At 35.0% G+C, this 14,605-nt stretch overlaps 1 protein-coding gene across 2 annotated transcripts in view; it reads right to left on the bottom strand.

Moving 5' to 3' along the window:
* MAN2A1 (mannosidase alpha class 2A member 1) overlaps positions 1-14,605 on the bottom strand; it is a 159,576-nt gene that overhangs the window by 32,726 nt on the left and 112,245 nt on the right. For both annotated transcript variants that reach the window (XM_079916619.1, XM_079916620.1), the window contains 4 exons: positions 12,658-12,823; positions 11,107-11,325; positions 10,254-10,376; positions 6,989-7,103 (listed from right to left, as the gene is read on the bottom strand). In XM_079916619.1, coding sequence (XP_079772745.1) covers positions 6,989-7,103; positions 10,254-10,376; positions 11,107-11,325; positions 12,658-12,823 — 623 coding nt within the window. The remainder of the gene's footprint in view (positions 1-6,988; positions 7,104-10,253; positions 10,377-11,106; positions 11,326-12,657; positions 12,824-14,605) is intronic.

Raw genomic sequence — 14,605 nt, 5'->3', positions numbered from 1 at the left:
AAGTGGTAATATATATAGATCAATTATACATTTTGATCAATCATATACTATAACAATTTTTATAACTCAATCCAGAAGAAATTTAATACTTCGAGTTTTAGGATGACAGAATTTTAAAACATATATATATATATATTTAAAACACATATATATATATATTTCTTTCAGAAGAAGAATGAAAAGTTGACCAATAATAAGACTCTCAAGCATAAAGTATTAAGATAAAATTTGGTGGAGGAAGTAGAATGGAAATATGAGTTCAAGGAGAAAATAATGCTATGAAATTTGACTGTTTAAGAAGAGTTTGTTGAGGGGCTTCCCTGGTGGCGCAATGGTTGAGAGTCCGCCTGCCGATGCAGGGGACACGGGTTTGTGCCCCAGTCCGGGAAGATCCCACATGCCGCGGAGCGGCTGTGCCCGTGAGCCATGGCCGCTGAGCCTGCGCGTCTAGAGCCTGTGCTCCGCAATGGGAGAGGCCACGACAGTGAGAGGCCCACGTATCGAAGAAAAAAAAAAAGTAAAAGAGTTTGTTGAGGCTCTTAAAAAATGCATGATTTGGGCTTCCCTGGTGGCGCAGTGGTTGAGAATCTGCCTGCCAGCGCAGGGGACATGGGTTTGAGCCCTGGTCTGGGAAGATCCCACATGCCACGGAGCAACTAGGCCCGTGAGCCACAACTACTGAGCCTGCACGTCTGGAGCCTGTGCCCCGCAAACAAGAGAGGCCGCGACAGCGAAAGGCCCGCGCACCGTGATGAAGAGTGGACCCCACTTGCCGCAACTAGAGAAAGCCCTCACATAGAAACGAAGACCCAACACAGCCAAAAAAATTTTAAATAAATAAATAAATAAATAAGTCAGGAGCTCTTAAAAAAAAATGCATGATTTAGTATCAAATTGCCACCCATTGGATATGCTTATCTTAAAATGTCAATATTTACAGTATACCAAAAATAAAACCCTTTGCAAATATTTAAATGTATAAAGGAAAACTAGATGTCAAATTACAAATATGTAACGGACACAGATTCTTCAAATTCTTATAGGAACAAGGGAATTTGATCTCACCCACATCACTTCACACTTTGTGCTATTCTTTTCCTCTTTTCTACCCATTCAAGTGACATTTCTCTAAGACCTAGCATCTCAGAAACTCACTTCCTTTATCAAATCTTCTCCAAATGCCTCAACCCTCCAATGACCACTCTCTCAGGCCTGCACATCCTTCTTAAGGAGATACAACACTTAGTGTGTGTCAGGTTTTATGTACATTAACTCAGTTAATCCTCCAACACTCCTATGAGGAAGACTCTATTATTGTCATCATTTTTAGGATGATAAAGCCGAGACCATGTATGTAATAACCTGCACAAGGTCAAACACCTGGTAAGCGGCAGAGCAGGTTTGGAAGCTGGGAATGAAATGTACATGGGCTGACTCTGGAGTCGGAGCTCTTAACCGTCACACTTGCCTGTGTTTCCCATCCCTATTCCCTTCATCTGAGTTTAGTACCACACATATTTGTGGGAGATGATGCTATTTCCCACTAAGAAGCCATGCCTTCAATGCAGCAGCTGCTGTCAAACAGCCCCCAAGATAACCTCTGAGTTCTGAATTTGTGTAACCAGAATGTGCTTATAGTCCCTTAAAATAACCTTCCTTTTCACGCCTATAGGGAATAATCAGATTTGACACATAGCTACTTACTTCATTTTTTAAAAGTTCCAATTAACAGGAAAAAAATTCTTAGCAGTCAATTGTATATTATGATATTCCAAAAATGTTTTAATTACCTAAGTCTGCCTAGCCATAACTTACTTAATGCTTTTTACTCTTAAATCAAACTAAATATGGAACGTAGTCCTGGGAAAAATGAGAGATTGATTATAAACCATTTTAATATCCTCATGAATCTTTTTATGGAAATAAAAACAAATTCAGCGAAGCTGTGAGACCTTGTTTGTAAGTGGAAGGACTCCAGGGATGAGGGCCGCAGATTCAAGCATCCTTAGAAGATGAATTTAGGAGCAAGGAGTCAAGCACCAAAGAAACTTGATGTGAAAACAAGTGTTGTTAAGACTCTTTGATGGTGATACCTAATTGACCATCTAGTCTTTCTCTCCTAAGAAGTTAAAGAACAAACTCAAGGTCACTCTAGTTTGCTTAGAGGCGAAACTAAGGATTCAGATCTCTAATTCCCAAAGTGATTCTCTTATATGTTTAACTGGATACAATTCATTTTGACTCTCTAAAAGTCAAGGGTCATGTTATGAATCCATTTAGATTATATATTCAAAACAGAAGAAAAACAAAGCAACTTCTCTTTGATTGCTAAATATGTCCTTGGAAGGAAATTATCAGTCATTTCAGCCAAAGGAAAGTCTTTTCTTCCATACTTCTTGATGGCAGTTCATTACATTTTACCCCCAGGCTACTGTGTACTTTCTTTTGGCAAGATCCACTACATGCAGTACTTTCATAATATGTTGGTGGAAAACAGGCAAAAGTATTTACTGCGTTTAAGGTATTTCTCCTAAGGGCTGAAACATGGTTTACACAGACACATTCACTCACTCACTCACTCACAAACACCTGCCTAGGAGAACATAGTCCTGAGGGGGGAAAAATACCTTGAAGGTATATATTAACAGATCTGGAACCTGAACCTTGTGCCAGTGAAAATGAACATGATACACTGGTAACCCATAGCAACCTAATTCTTCAAAGTAGCAGTTTATGTCAGAAAATAGCACCAGTCTAATAATTACAACTCTGAAGACAAATGAAACTACGGCTCGTGAATGTCACTTACTGATCATAACATCACAGCAAGATACGTATTTTTTGTGATGGTAAAATAACAAATTCCTATAACACAAAGTGGTACAGGGGTTTCTGCTTGTATTATATTCTATCTTCTAATCCAAGGTTAATGATAAAAGCTAAAGCAGCATATCTGGTAACATTTACAGCTTCAATTTAATGAAAGATGATTACACTACAAGAAAAATTAATCCCCACCTCTCCCACCTTTTCCTCCAGAAAAATGTTATTTTCTATAAATGAAATAATCTTTTAGAAATCATAAAATAGTCCTAAAAGGGCATTTCATTAAGTTATGGTCACCATAAAAAGGATTTATTTAACTTGATATAAGGCAAAGCATGATGTTTCATTAGAAATCTCTGATCTTTTGAAGCTTTTAAAGCTTGTGAGCACAAAATTTCCTCTAATTTAATATTTCTAAAAACCTTTTGAATGTAATGTCTGAACAATAATGAAAATAAAATCACAGTGTTTTTAATAGCTTAAATGATGTTAAGAGAGAGATTTTAAACTGTACTGCTTATTATTTTCAGAATCTGGAGAGAACACAAATAGAGAAACTGAAGTTAAATACCAAACCAAGAACAAAATCAGAAGTCAGGCTGCACCCGGGCCTCCCAACTCAGTTTGTTTCAAAATCAACAATGATCACACAGTTTATGTAATTTGGGAAGTGTTGGTTGATTTTTGTCCTTGACTTTGTTTTCTGCTGAAGATTAAATTGGGCAAAAGTTACTTTATGGAGAGAAGGATCAAAGAGTAACTAAAAAAGGAGATTGAGAAATTTAAATATATTTTGTCAGGTTTGCATTACCTTAGGTTTTAAAAGAATGTTTCAAGTAAATGGAATTTGAAAGGTTTAATATGAACGGATACTCAGTAAAGACAATCTATAATAAAACTCATTTTCTGTTTCTTCACCCTGCTTGCTCAGAGATAATAAAATCTTTTGTGTGATTAACTGGTTTAGTAAACATACAATTTCAGTATGTAATCTTAAAATATTAATAGTCTCCCTCCCCCCAACCCCCATTGATCAAGAAGTTGGTACTAACAACAGGCTCTAGTCATTAATACTCATCCAAATAACCATATCCACTCAGTTTAAAGGGGGCAAAATTAGTTTATGCCTGAAAATAGTTTAATAAGTTAAGTTCAAGAATAGATATTTTTGTTATCTTAAGAACTTTAAAAACAAAGCCAATCTATAAAAGCTTGGAAGTTGGCTGAAGTATTCGTAGCACCTAAGGTCAAAAGTCAGTTTGTCTATGCATTTTGATCAATCACTCAGAAGCGTAGTTTAAAGAGGCCAAAGTTCAAAAGAGCTGTCAAGTATTTCTTAGTACAGACGCTTTAGCGCTGCATAACCAAACCCTTTTCAGGTACTATGAACACCTAGAGAGTCAAACACCCTGAAGATTTCACATCTCTGTCACAGGCCTGGGTTAGTGATTTAATTAAAACCCACTAAGACAGGATCCAGACAACCTGCACCCTCACGCAATAGTGTATGAAAGAAAAGGACAGATGGAAATGGGTCACAGAGGCTACCAAGAAAAGGCTCTATCTCTAGAACTGGGCTTTTTTTCTTTTTTTTCCCAGGAGCTCAGATACAAACATGGGAGGCTATATAGTTTGGAAGAAAGCCTTTCAGGTGATCTAATATCTCCATTTTTCACAAACTGTAGTCTTGTTGGGGAAAAAAAATGCTCTGGGCTTGAGACAGCAAAAAGAAAGATGGATCTGCCACTTTGAATAGTTACATATGCTGGTTTCAGGTTCAGTCCAAGCAAGTACAGTAAAACTCACCTGAACAGCACTTTAAGTTAACTTCACATTATATCCAACTTATTTATCTGTCATTTCCCACAAACTTCTGAAGTTTCCTGCTTCCAAGCTGCAAAAATCTACCATCAGCAAAAAAGGCTTGAGCTCAAGTTTATTCCACTCATTGAGACATCCAGAGGCAATCTGAGGTCTGCATATTTATTTTTTATTAGTATTTTTGTTATGCTAATACTCTAAGTACTCCGTTCAAAACAACCTCTACTCCTTAACTGACTAATCAGAGCCAGCATTGCCACCTTGGAGAGCTGGGGCTCAGTGAATTCTCCGTGGCCCCTGCTCCTGCTAAAGGGCTGCTGTCAGCCACTGGGCATTTCTGACTGCTCAGTAGGGGACAGGAGGGGAGGGGAAGAGGAGAAAAGACAAGCATTTAGTTCTGATGAGTGTGTTTATTGGAATAAGTAAACGGGCCAAGTCAGAGCCTATTAATTTCCAAATTGGCCATTGAAGCATGACGGCAAGCTAGGCTACAGCCACAGAAGCAGAAGAGGGCCCTCTAATTTACAGAAACCACCCTTTGATATGAGACCCAGATCCCATGGCCAACAGAAGAAAACTCAGAAGTTGCATTGATGGACGGATGCAATTAAACAGAAGCAAAAGCAATTAAGCAAATATACCTGTTGAGAAGTTGGAATTTTTCTGATGAGTTGCTTCAGCAACTCTGAGACACAGCCTATCCCTAAATATAACTGATGAAAAGCAATAGTAAACCAAGTCTGATGATGGAGATCTGTGCCAAACGGTGCCATGTTATATTCAAGGAAGAACTTCTCCATTAAAACACAATAGTTTTAGCAAACTTACAAAGTAGATAAGCACATCTCCTGTGTGATCATGCTATTTTCTACCCATAAAATGAAACCTTTGGTGAAACATAGGTGAAGATGGAGTTTTAGGGCTCTCAGAAACAGTAAACAATGGCTTATGCAAGAGTACAAAGAGATAGCCAAAAATAGTGTTTCTGACTTCAAAGGTTTTGGGAAACTAAATAAAAGATTATTTCAAAACTACAAACTTTCTTGTAGGTAGCAAAGTGATTTCAGATAATTGCAAAACACACATAGTTAGTGTCTAATATGACTTTACCATCTTCTAGAAGACCTTTTACTTCTTAATTCAACATACAAATCATGGGTAATCCTGAAAACATATCCCATTACCACCTAAGAAGTCACATGAGAAAGTTTGTCCACACCTGAAATTCTACCAAAAGGCAAACATCGTTGAGATTTGAAGTTTAAGAAAGTTAACTAAAAACAAAATCAAATTTAGACACTGAAATTTGAAAACTGAACTTAGTTGTCCAAGAAATTCCCTGAACACAGCAGCCTTTGCTTCCGCACAAAACCTAAAAAGTAAACAGGGCCTGCCCATTCATTTTATCACTGGTTTTGAAATGCTTTATTGTCTACCTGCCTAAAGATTCTGGGAAAGAATATTTTCCTTTTCTAATTTTTCATCTTAGCTAACAGCAACAAAACATTTAAAGTGGCATTTTTATGAGGTCTTTTCTAAGAGAGTTGATATAATGGTAAATGGCCTGGTTATCAGGATTAAACTTGTGGTTGGAAGAGTACTCCATTCTAAAAAGAGCAAATTCAAAATCAACCAACAAAACTGTACAATTCTGAGATTGTTTGGGAACCACAGCTCCACCCAAATCCTATGGAAGGACCAGTGCCACGGTCCACAGTTCAGTTTCTAATGAGATCAAAGGCCTACTTCTTATCACTTGATTAACAAAGAAGCTGCTTCAATACTGTCCTAAAAGCAATGAAAACTGCCTGATTTTATGCTCTATAAGCTAAAGAGTCATAAACAAGCAGAACAAGCAGAGAACATTTTTCTTTTAAAGTTAAATTCTAGTAGTACACTATGACAATACATTCTATATTTAAGGCAGGCCGTGTGTGTGTGTGTGTGTGTGTGTGTGTGTGTGTGTGTGTGACAGAGATAGTCAGTGATCCATTAATTGAAAGCCACATTTAATATAATTTCCATTTTATAAAATAAAACCACTATACTGTTTTTAAATCTGAGAAATGAGCACATGACTTAAGACAAATACTGTAATAGTAAAGAGAAGATATACAGAAGAAAAGAACAAGTATATGTAAGGCGTTAAATGTTTTACCATTTTTAATTATCAAAGGGTAAATACTACATTTTAAATCATATGATAAGTCTGATGTCAAGGTTAGACAGATGATTGTCATCTCCGAAAACCAACTGCTAATTTATTAAAACCAACAAAAGAAAAACAAGAATTCAAGAATCAGTATACATTTGTTTCACATCTGCGTTTCTGTTTTCTTACCATGTATGTTGTACAGTCGAACTCTGTGGGTAACATGTTCAAAAAAGCAAGTCACGTCCGAAAAAAACCTTCCATGTTGCACTATGACAAAGGGTGGTGTTGTGTAAACATAAGGCTGAGGAGGAAATCACATTTTTAAGAAAAGTATTTTGGCTTTTAGTTTTTCCAAGGAATGTTTATTATAGTTTCCAAACTGGCAAATGTATATCACCTGATATTTGTAATTTTAAGTGAAAAGCAAAACTTACGAGGTATCAGAATATGTGCATGCTACAAAAATTGAATATAAGGTTTTGCACTAGACAAAAACTGCTGAAAATAGAAAATAAAAATTTTACAACCTGATTGGCCTAGATGATCTACAAACATTTCTCCCAGATATAAAAATTTCTAATTAAAATCTTTCTATATTGTCCATATGTTGTTTATTAGAATGAGCAATCGTTCTATAGCAGTGACATTTTCTCAGGTAAACATTTATTATAACCATGGCTCCCTAAAGTTCAGGGGTTGGGAAGGTGGCTAGGATGACCACAGGGAATCATCTTAAGCAAACAGGAAGCAGGAATCAGAAACATAGTTTAATCACAGTCAGGTTTACTACTCTAACACTGCCCTTTTACTCACAAGAACTAGCTGAATATAAAGCCAACTTCCAAACTCGGAAAAACTATGGCAACCACTGGTTTAGTTTTCATTATTTAGAATCTAGATTAAAGAAACTATGGGAATAAAACACATAGCTTATATGACACAGAAACAAAATTTAAAGCATTTATGAAGAATTTTATTTTCTTAAGTATTACACACCTTAGAAAGCTCAACAATAGCCTAAAAAGCTAGGCTTGCAATGTAGCACAAGATTTTCAGAACTGTGTAATTTTCTTCCAAATTTACCTCTTTGGCTAGAGAAAAATATTCTGAAATTAATATAATGCTTTATAGTTAACAAAGTTCTTGTACCTAATTACCATATAGATAGAAAGTAATGGAGGAGAATGAAACCTAGGACGGTGATGTCCGGGCCTTTTTCTGATAAACTCAGCTGTCTCTTTCCCTGATGTTCTTTTATTTCTTCTTTGTAAACATATGATGATTCTCTTTATCCTTCTATCTAATATTAGAGCTATTTAAAGATAAAATCATTTAAAATAAGTTAGTAATTATAATTGTCCATGTATAACATTCTATAGCATAGCTACTTTTTTTTTTAAAAGAAAATGTCAGTCAAAACAAAATGCCTGTCTAATCACAAAAGCTGTTAAGTGAGAAAACACTGATGTAGCTTATACTTAGGATCCACACTGCCTATCCTGAAATGCCTACTATGAGCTGTAGCTTATCTTTAATTCCTCACTGATTTAAAAAAACAGAAACAATGACAAATAACTAGAATCCTGAGTGTGGCCTACACAATCTCTTAAAATCTATATTTGATTTTGGTTAGCAAGCTTTTCTAGAACAAAAGTAACTTTTTCAGGAGACAGGACCCTAGGCAACAAAATACGGAGAATATTTAATTTATCTTAAAGTGGAGAAAACCTGTGTAAGTGTAAAAGCAAAGGAAGAAACTCTAAAGAAAAAAAATACAAAATTGACTACACAAAAATTAAAAACTACCACATAACAGAAAAATAAAAGAATTAACAAACTAAATGACACATTGAGAGCATAAATAGGATATAGGATTGCAATAAATAGGAAAAAGGATTAATTTTACCATATATAAAGAATACTTACAGATCCACAAGTCATATTGATAGAAAAATGGTCAAAGAACTTAAATAGGAAACTCATAAAATAAATATGAAAGATAAAGACATAAAAAAGTTCAACCTCACTAATAATCAAAAAAATCTTAACAGTAAAATATTTTTCACTCATTATTATAGGTAAAGCATTTAATATGGCTAATTCTCAAAGCTTAGAATAGCATACTAGAGAGCTACTCTCAGAAAAACACTGGTGGGAGTGAATATGTATGCCATCTTTCTAGAGGGAAGATAAGTAGTACGTATATGTCAAAAGCCTTAAAAGGCTTCCTCCACTGACACAAAATGACTCTTCTGGAAAGTTATTCTCAGGAAATAATTAGCACTGTACAAAAAGAATGCTACAGAGAAAGCTTATCACAATGTTACAGCAGTAAAGTATTGGGAGAAAATGTACATATGCAACAATAGGAAATTCTTTTTTTTTCCCCACATATATACACACACACACACGTTTTTTGTGTGAGAACACTTAAGTTCTACCCTCTTAGCAAATTTCAATTATATAATACAGTGCTATCAACTAGTTACCATATTATATATCAGACCCTCAGACCTCATTCATCTTATAGCTAAAAGTTTTAAAACACAAAAGTGTATATTAAAACTGTGTTTTCAGGGCTTCCCTGGTGGCGCAGTGGTTGAGAGTCCACCTGCCGATGCAGGGCACACGGGTTCGTGCCCCGGTCCGGGAAGATCCCACATGCCGCGGAGCGGCTGGGCCCGTGAGCCATGGCCGCTGAGCCTGCACGTCCGGAGCCTGTGCTCCGCAACGGGAGAGGCCACAGCAGTGAGAGGCCCGCATACCGCAAAAAACAAAAAAAAAAAACAAAAAAAAACCGTGTTTTCAAAGAACATATCAAATTGTGAGCACTGTCTCAATGAAAAATAAAATATGTTCATGTAGGAAGACAAAAACTTAAAAATGGGGGAAAAAAGATATGCACAGAATAAAAGACAGTAAAAATATATCAAAATGTTGGCAGAGGTTTTCATGGGCTTGTGGAATAGTTGGCAAATTTTATTGTTTTCTTAGTTTTCTGCATTAAATGTGCTAAGATTTGCATATACTACCTTTACAGTCAAGGGTAGGAAAACATTTTTTTGTTTGCTTTTTAAAGTGCTAAAATTTAAGGAGAAAAATGGCTCAGTGGTCAATCTATTTTTCTCATATGGCTAGGAATTTTGTGTCTATATATATGCCATGCCACATATGTACACAACAACACAGCAGCACCCTAATCTTAAATCAAATCTAGCTTCTTTCCATAGAAAGCATTTGTCCACTGTAGCATCCTAACTGAATTTCAACTCTGAGAAATTATTTGTTTATCTAACATTCAACTAGAAATTGCTAAGTGTCAATAATGATATATATAATGGAGCCAACTCATTTATTCCTAATAGATAACAAAATGTTGAGATGCATTTATTTTGCTCCTCATTATTCTTTCAATAAGTGCTTATTCACTGCTCAGCTCACCAGCACTTACCTTGGCTTCCCCATCTGGTAAGAAGAGGTAGGCACCACTTTTGTCCTTTTTACTCGTGGTTCCATACCATGAAAACTGCACTTTTACTTCATGACTTTTACCATCTCCTTTATTTATCATTTCCTAAGGATAAAAAAAAAAAAAATTAAGGTAACTCACAATTAAGACATTAACAAGTTGTATCTAGTTACACGTATATGTCAATTTCAAAAAAAAAAAAAAAAATTACCCGGCAATAGATTCAAAAATGATAACATTCACCCTCTAATAGTCACAATTCTTAGATAAACACTCAAAATTTTATACTTAACCTTAGGATTTAAAATCTTTGCCATAGGAACAAAAAGAACACATTTCACCAAGGAAGAAAGAGATACACAAATTAAGAGATTAGACCAGTACTTCTCAAACTTTCTGTAGCAAAGGAGTGGATTTATTTTTATTTCCAATATGCATGGAACAATATTTTTGTAAAATACAATGAAAGTGAATTACTAGAAAAATTAAAGTGATATGCCAAATATACACTCAAATTTTTTATTATTAGATTCAATAGGCATAATTTTACTCAGTCAAATTACTTTAAAGTTTCCATAAACATTTCTAAACAGCCACAGCTTCCATACTTATCTTGTGGACAAATAACAAACAGTCCACTGAGCAGCACCCCCCACAAACCACACTTAGAAGGAGCAGTGGTCACTGTGGACCACAAGGAGAAGGTACATATAGCTCATCTATCCTTTCTCCCAGAGAATCTGTGTCCACTTTTCCCACTTTGCAGAAGTAATCTGCATATATTATAATAAAAGTGACAAGACTTCTATAAATTTCAGAACTATTCAGAACATACCTCCATAAGCCCAGAGTGACCAAACCGCAGCTTAATAAAGGAGTTCTCTAGAGTTATATCTTCTTGAGCACTTTTTATATTATTCATGTTGAAAATTCCTTTATTTGCTATATGACCATTATATAGGGCATATTCAGCTAAATGTGGATTTGAACTTGCTGTTTCCAAAATCTTATATACTTTCAGTCCCAATGGTGGCATCTGTGCTAGAAAAGAGATCTTTACAAGATAAAGGAGAGAATTTATTAAAGAGAAATGTATCTACTGAAAGGAAACCATATATACTTCTAGTAAAAAGGAGAAACTACCATATTTAAAAAAGAGAATATAGTAATATTCCATAAATATATTTTGATAACTTATGGGTAGAGTATCCACATCTCTGTTTATCCAGGGAAACTAATAACTTCAAGTGGGTAAGACTATCAAAGACATTACTGCTTTCATCCAATATATGAAATTATGTGACCATCCTCAATTGTCCTACGGTGCTCATATGGATGCTCAGACAGGGAAATTCTCCATGAAGGTAAGGGTTTATTGTGAACAATGATTTTTCCTAATTATTAGGAATCTTTTAATAATACTATAATATTTCAGTACATTAAAAATAAAAATGGTAAGTGTAACAGTATAAAAATTAAGCACATTAGTTCAATCAACACCAGCCATCAAATGCCTGGGGGCCAGCAGACACTGAACAAGGCATGGAGGATGCACCCACCATGAGACATGACTCCTGCCTTCCAGGAGCTACTGTTCCATTCTCTAAATGGGGTGTTTCCTGTAAAATCTGACCAAAACTGGTGTTATACTTTCCTTTCTATCTAAAGGATTATGAATTTATAAGAGCAGCCAGCAATGGCTTTTAATTTTCTTTTAGAGTTCCTAGCTTATGTCTGTGTCTTTAGGGTTTGGAGAACAATTTAAATTGTACTCCAAACTATAAAATTTAGATCTTTCCAGTGATATGGGGGTTCAGTTTAATATTGCTTATTTTAAGACATTTCCCCCCCAAAATGTCTATTATTTGAATCCAGATTTTTTCCATAATTATCTCAGAAAAGAAGCATCTTACTTATTTTAGGAAGTCTTTCTTTCACAGTATATTAATGTCACCTTTGCAGTGAAAAGTTGAAAGTATCCCAAGTTATTTAGAAGGATGGTATTTATCTCCATTTCAATATTTATAACTGTCATTAAATTAAGTTAGACAAAAAATTCAAAATTTTATGAGAAATGATTACTTCATGACTTCAGGAACAAGTTACAATAGATATACAAAGATATACAATATACATACTAATAACATTCTAAAAATAACATACAACACACATACTAACAAAGATATTAATATTTTGGAAAGCACAGGATCTATTTTCCTTTAGTGTCATTTAACTCACCAGTTAAATCCTCTGGCATTTACAACTTTAACCACTTTACATACACCAACTTGACAGCTCTCAGGGATATATATTAATACACATATAAACTATATACTGGCTATGCTTTTTTCATGTTGCCTCTCTAAGTTCTATAGAGAGCACATACCTCATAGGCTGTCTGTGAAACAGTACTTGCTGTATCCCACACTGCACTCATTTGAATTTCCACGGGCTTTCCTGAAGCAGAGGATACTTGCGCTGTCGGGGAGCTCACACAGACTGAGACTACTGAGTTTCGGTCTTGTTCTGAAGGATTGTAGACCACAAGATACCTGCAAAAACAGTCGCTTTACTATTGGGGTCTCAAGATATTTGAACTTTTCCACCTTATTTGTGAGATTTCAGGTCATAGACAGTCATAAAGCCAACACAAGGAGAAGAATTATAAGAAATAGTCTGGTAAAACTTTTGGAGAACAGGCAATTTCATCACAACAAATACCACACAGTACAAAGAGTAATGAAATAATGACTCAGACTTTCTAAGAATAAATGTTATACAAATGAAAGACATTAATACAACTATAATTAAGTTATTTCTATGTCCCAGAAAATGACTTATATACATATGGTTTTATTGGTCTTTCTAAAATAACCAGCCCTATACCGCTAATATCCTGATCCCTGCCTAACTCACTGAACAAGAAAATACATAAATTGTCTGTTTGCATTTTAGTCACAACTAATTTCAATTAAAATTCATTTAGTTCATTCATTTTAGATCATTAAAACACAGTGAAATGTACGGCTATACATGCAGAATCACATAATTCACATATATATTTTATACACAGGGGCCCTTATTATCCAAGAGAGTTGGTTCTAGAGGAAAGGTCATTTGAAGTGAATCCACTTAAAATAGAGGATGAAATTTTATAATAAATGGTGGTAAAATAATTGATTGGAACTTGGCTAGAAAAGGGAAATAACGACTATTAAAATAAGTTTAGGCAATATTTGCAACTAAGTATAATTCTTAGAATGAAGTAGGGTTTTTGGCAAAATTTTTCCAACAATATTTTATATTAGTACATTATGACATCCTTCACATAACATTTCATTTTTACAGGATGGTTTTAAACATAACTATATTTATAAAAAATATTCAAGGACTTAATCATTTTTCTAAAAGTTCTCTCTCAATTCTTTGATATTTAAATAATTGTCAGTTGAATCCCCTAACATCCTTGGTTTTCTCAGTAGCATAACTCTGCTGGATCCTCACTGCTTCATGGCTTTGCCTGTGAGTAAAAACGTTCTAGATCATCATGTCACAGACTTCATGAATTATGCACTCTTTGTAACATTTATGATTTTACTTTATAAACAATTTGCATCATATTATCTTCAAATAAAATAAGCAGTATCAAAGAGGATATTTGACTAATAATATAACTGATTCAATAGTGAATATTTTCATGATCTGAAATATTTTGCTTTCCTACATAATTTTGTAATTTCAGGAACACAGAAATGAATAGTCAGTCAACCACTTCTCCCTCTTACCCACAGTGATATCAGACTTGGTCCAAACAAGCTAGCATTGTTTATTTAGTGCATCAGAAAGCCTAGCAGCGCTGTTTTATCCTATATGTGTCCTGTATATTTCAAATGCATTGCAAATGGTTTGTCAGGAAATAAAACTAATACAGTGGCCAAAACTAAAGTGAAGGATAACAGAAAAGCACGAAGGAAAAGAAAGAGGATGTAGCGTAAAACCTATAAAATGTTTGACTTATAAGCTGTTTATCAGCTGAAGCACTTTTGATTGAGACAGTACTGTGAGATACCAAAGGTAACAATATATGACAATAAGAACGTCTCTGGCTCCTATTAGGCTTGTAGTATATACATCAGGATCACAAGATCTAACTTACACCATTTACGTTCATTGAGATTCCACATGTATACAAGAAAAGAGCAGCTGAAGCATGCAGGCAAAAACATATCTACAAAGGGCACTGAAGCCTCAAAGTGCTAGGCAAAACCCCATTTTTATCCACAGAAGCAAGTCTCAAGGAGAGTGAGAATACTGCCCCCTTGAGAGGTGTGCTT

This window comes from Stenella coeruleoalba (genome assembly GCF_951394435.1).
Source record: "Stenella coeruleoalba genome assembly, chromosome: 3".
Taxonomy (NCBI): Eukaryota; Metazoa; Chordata; class Mammalia; order Artiodactyla; family Delphinidae; genus Stenella; species Stenella coeruleoalba.
Note: the sequence above shows the minus strand (reverse complement) of the source record. Positions and strands in the feature narration are given on the sequence as shown.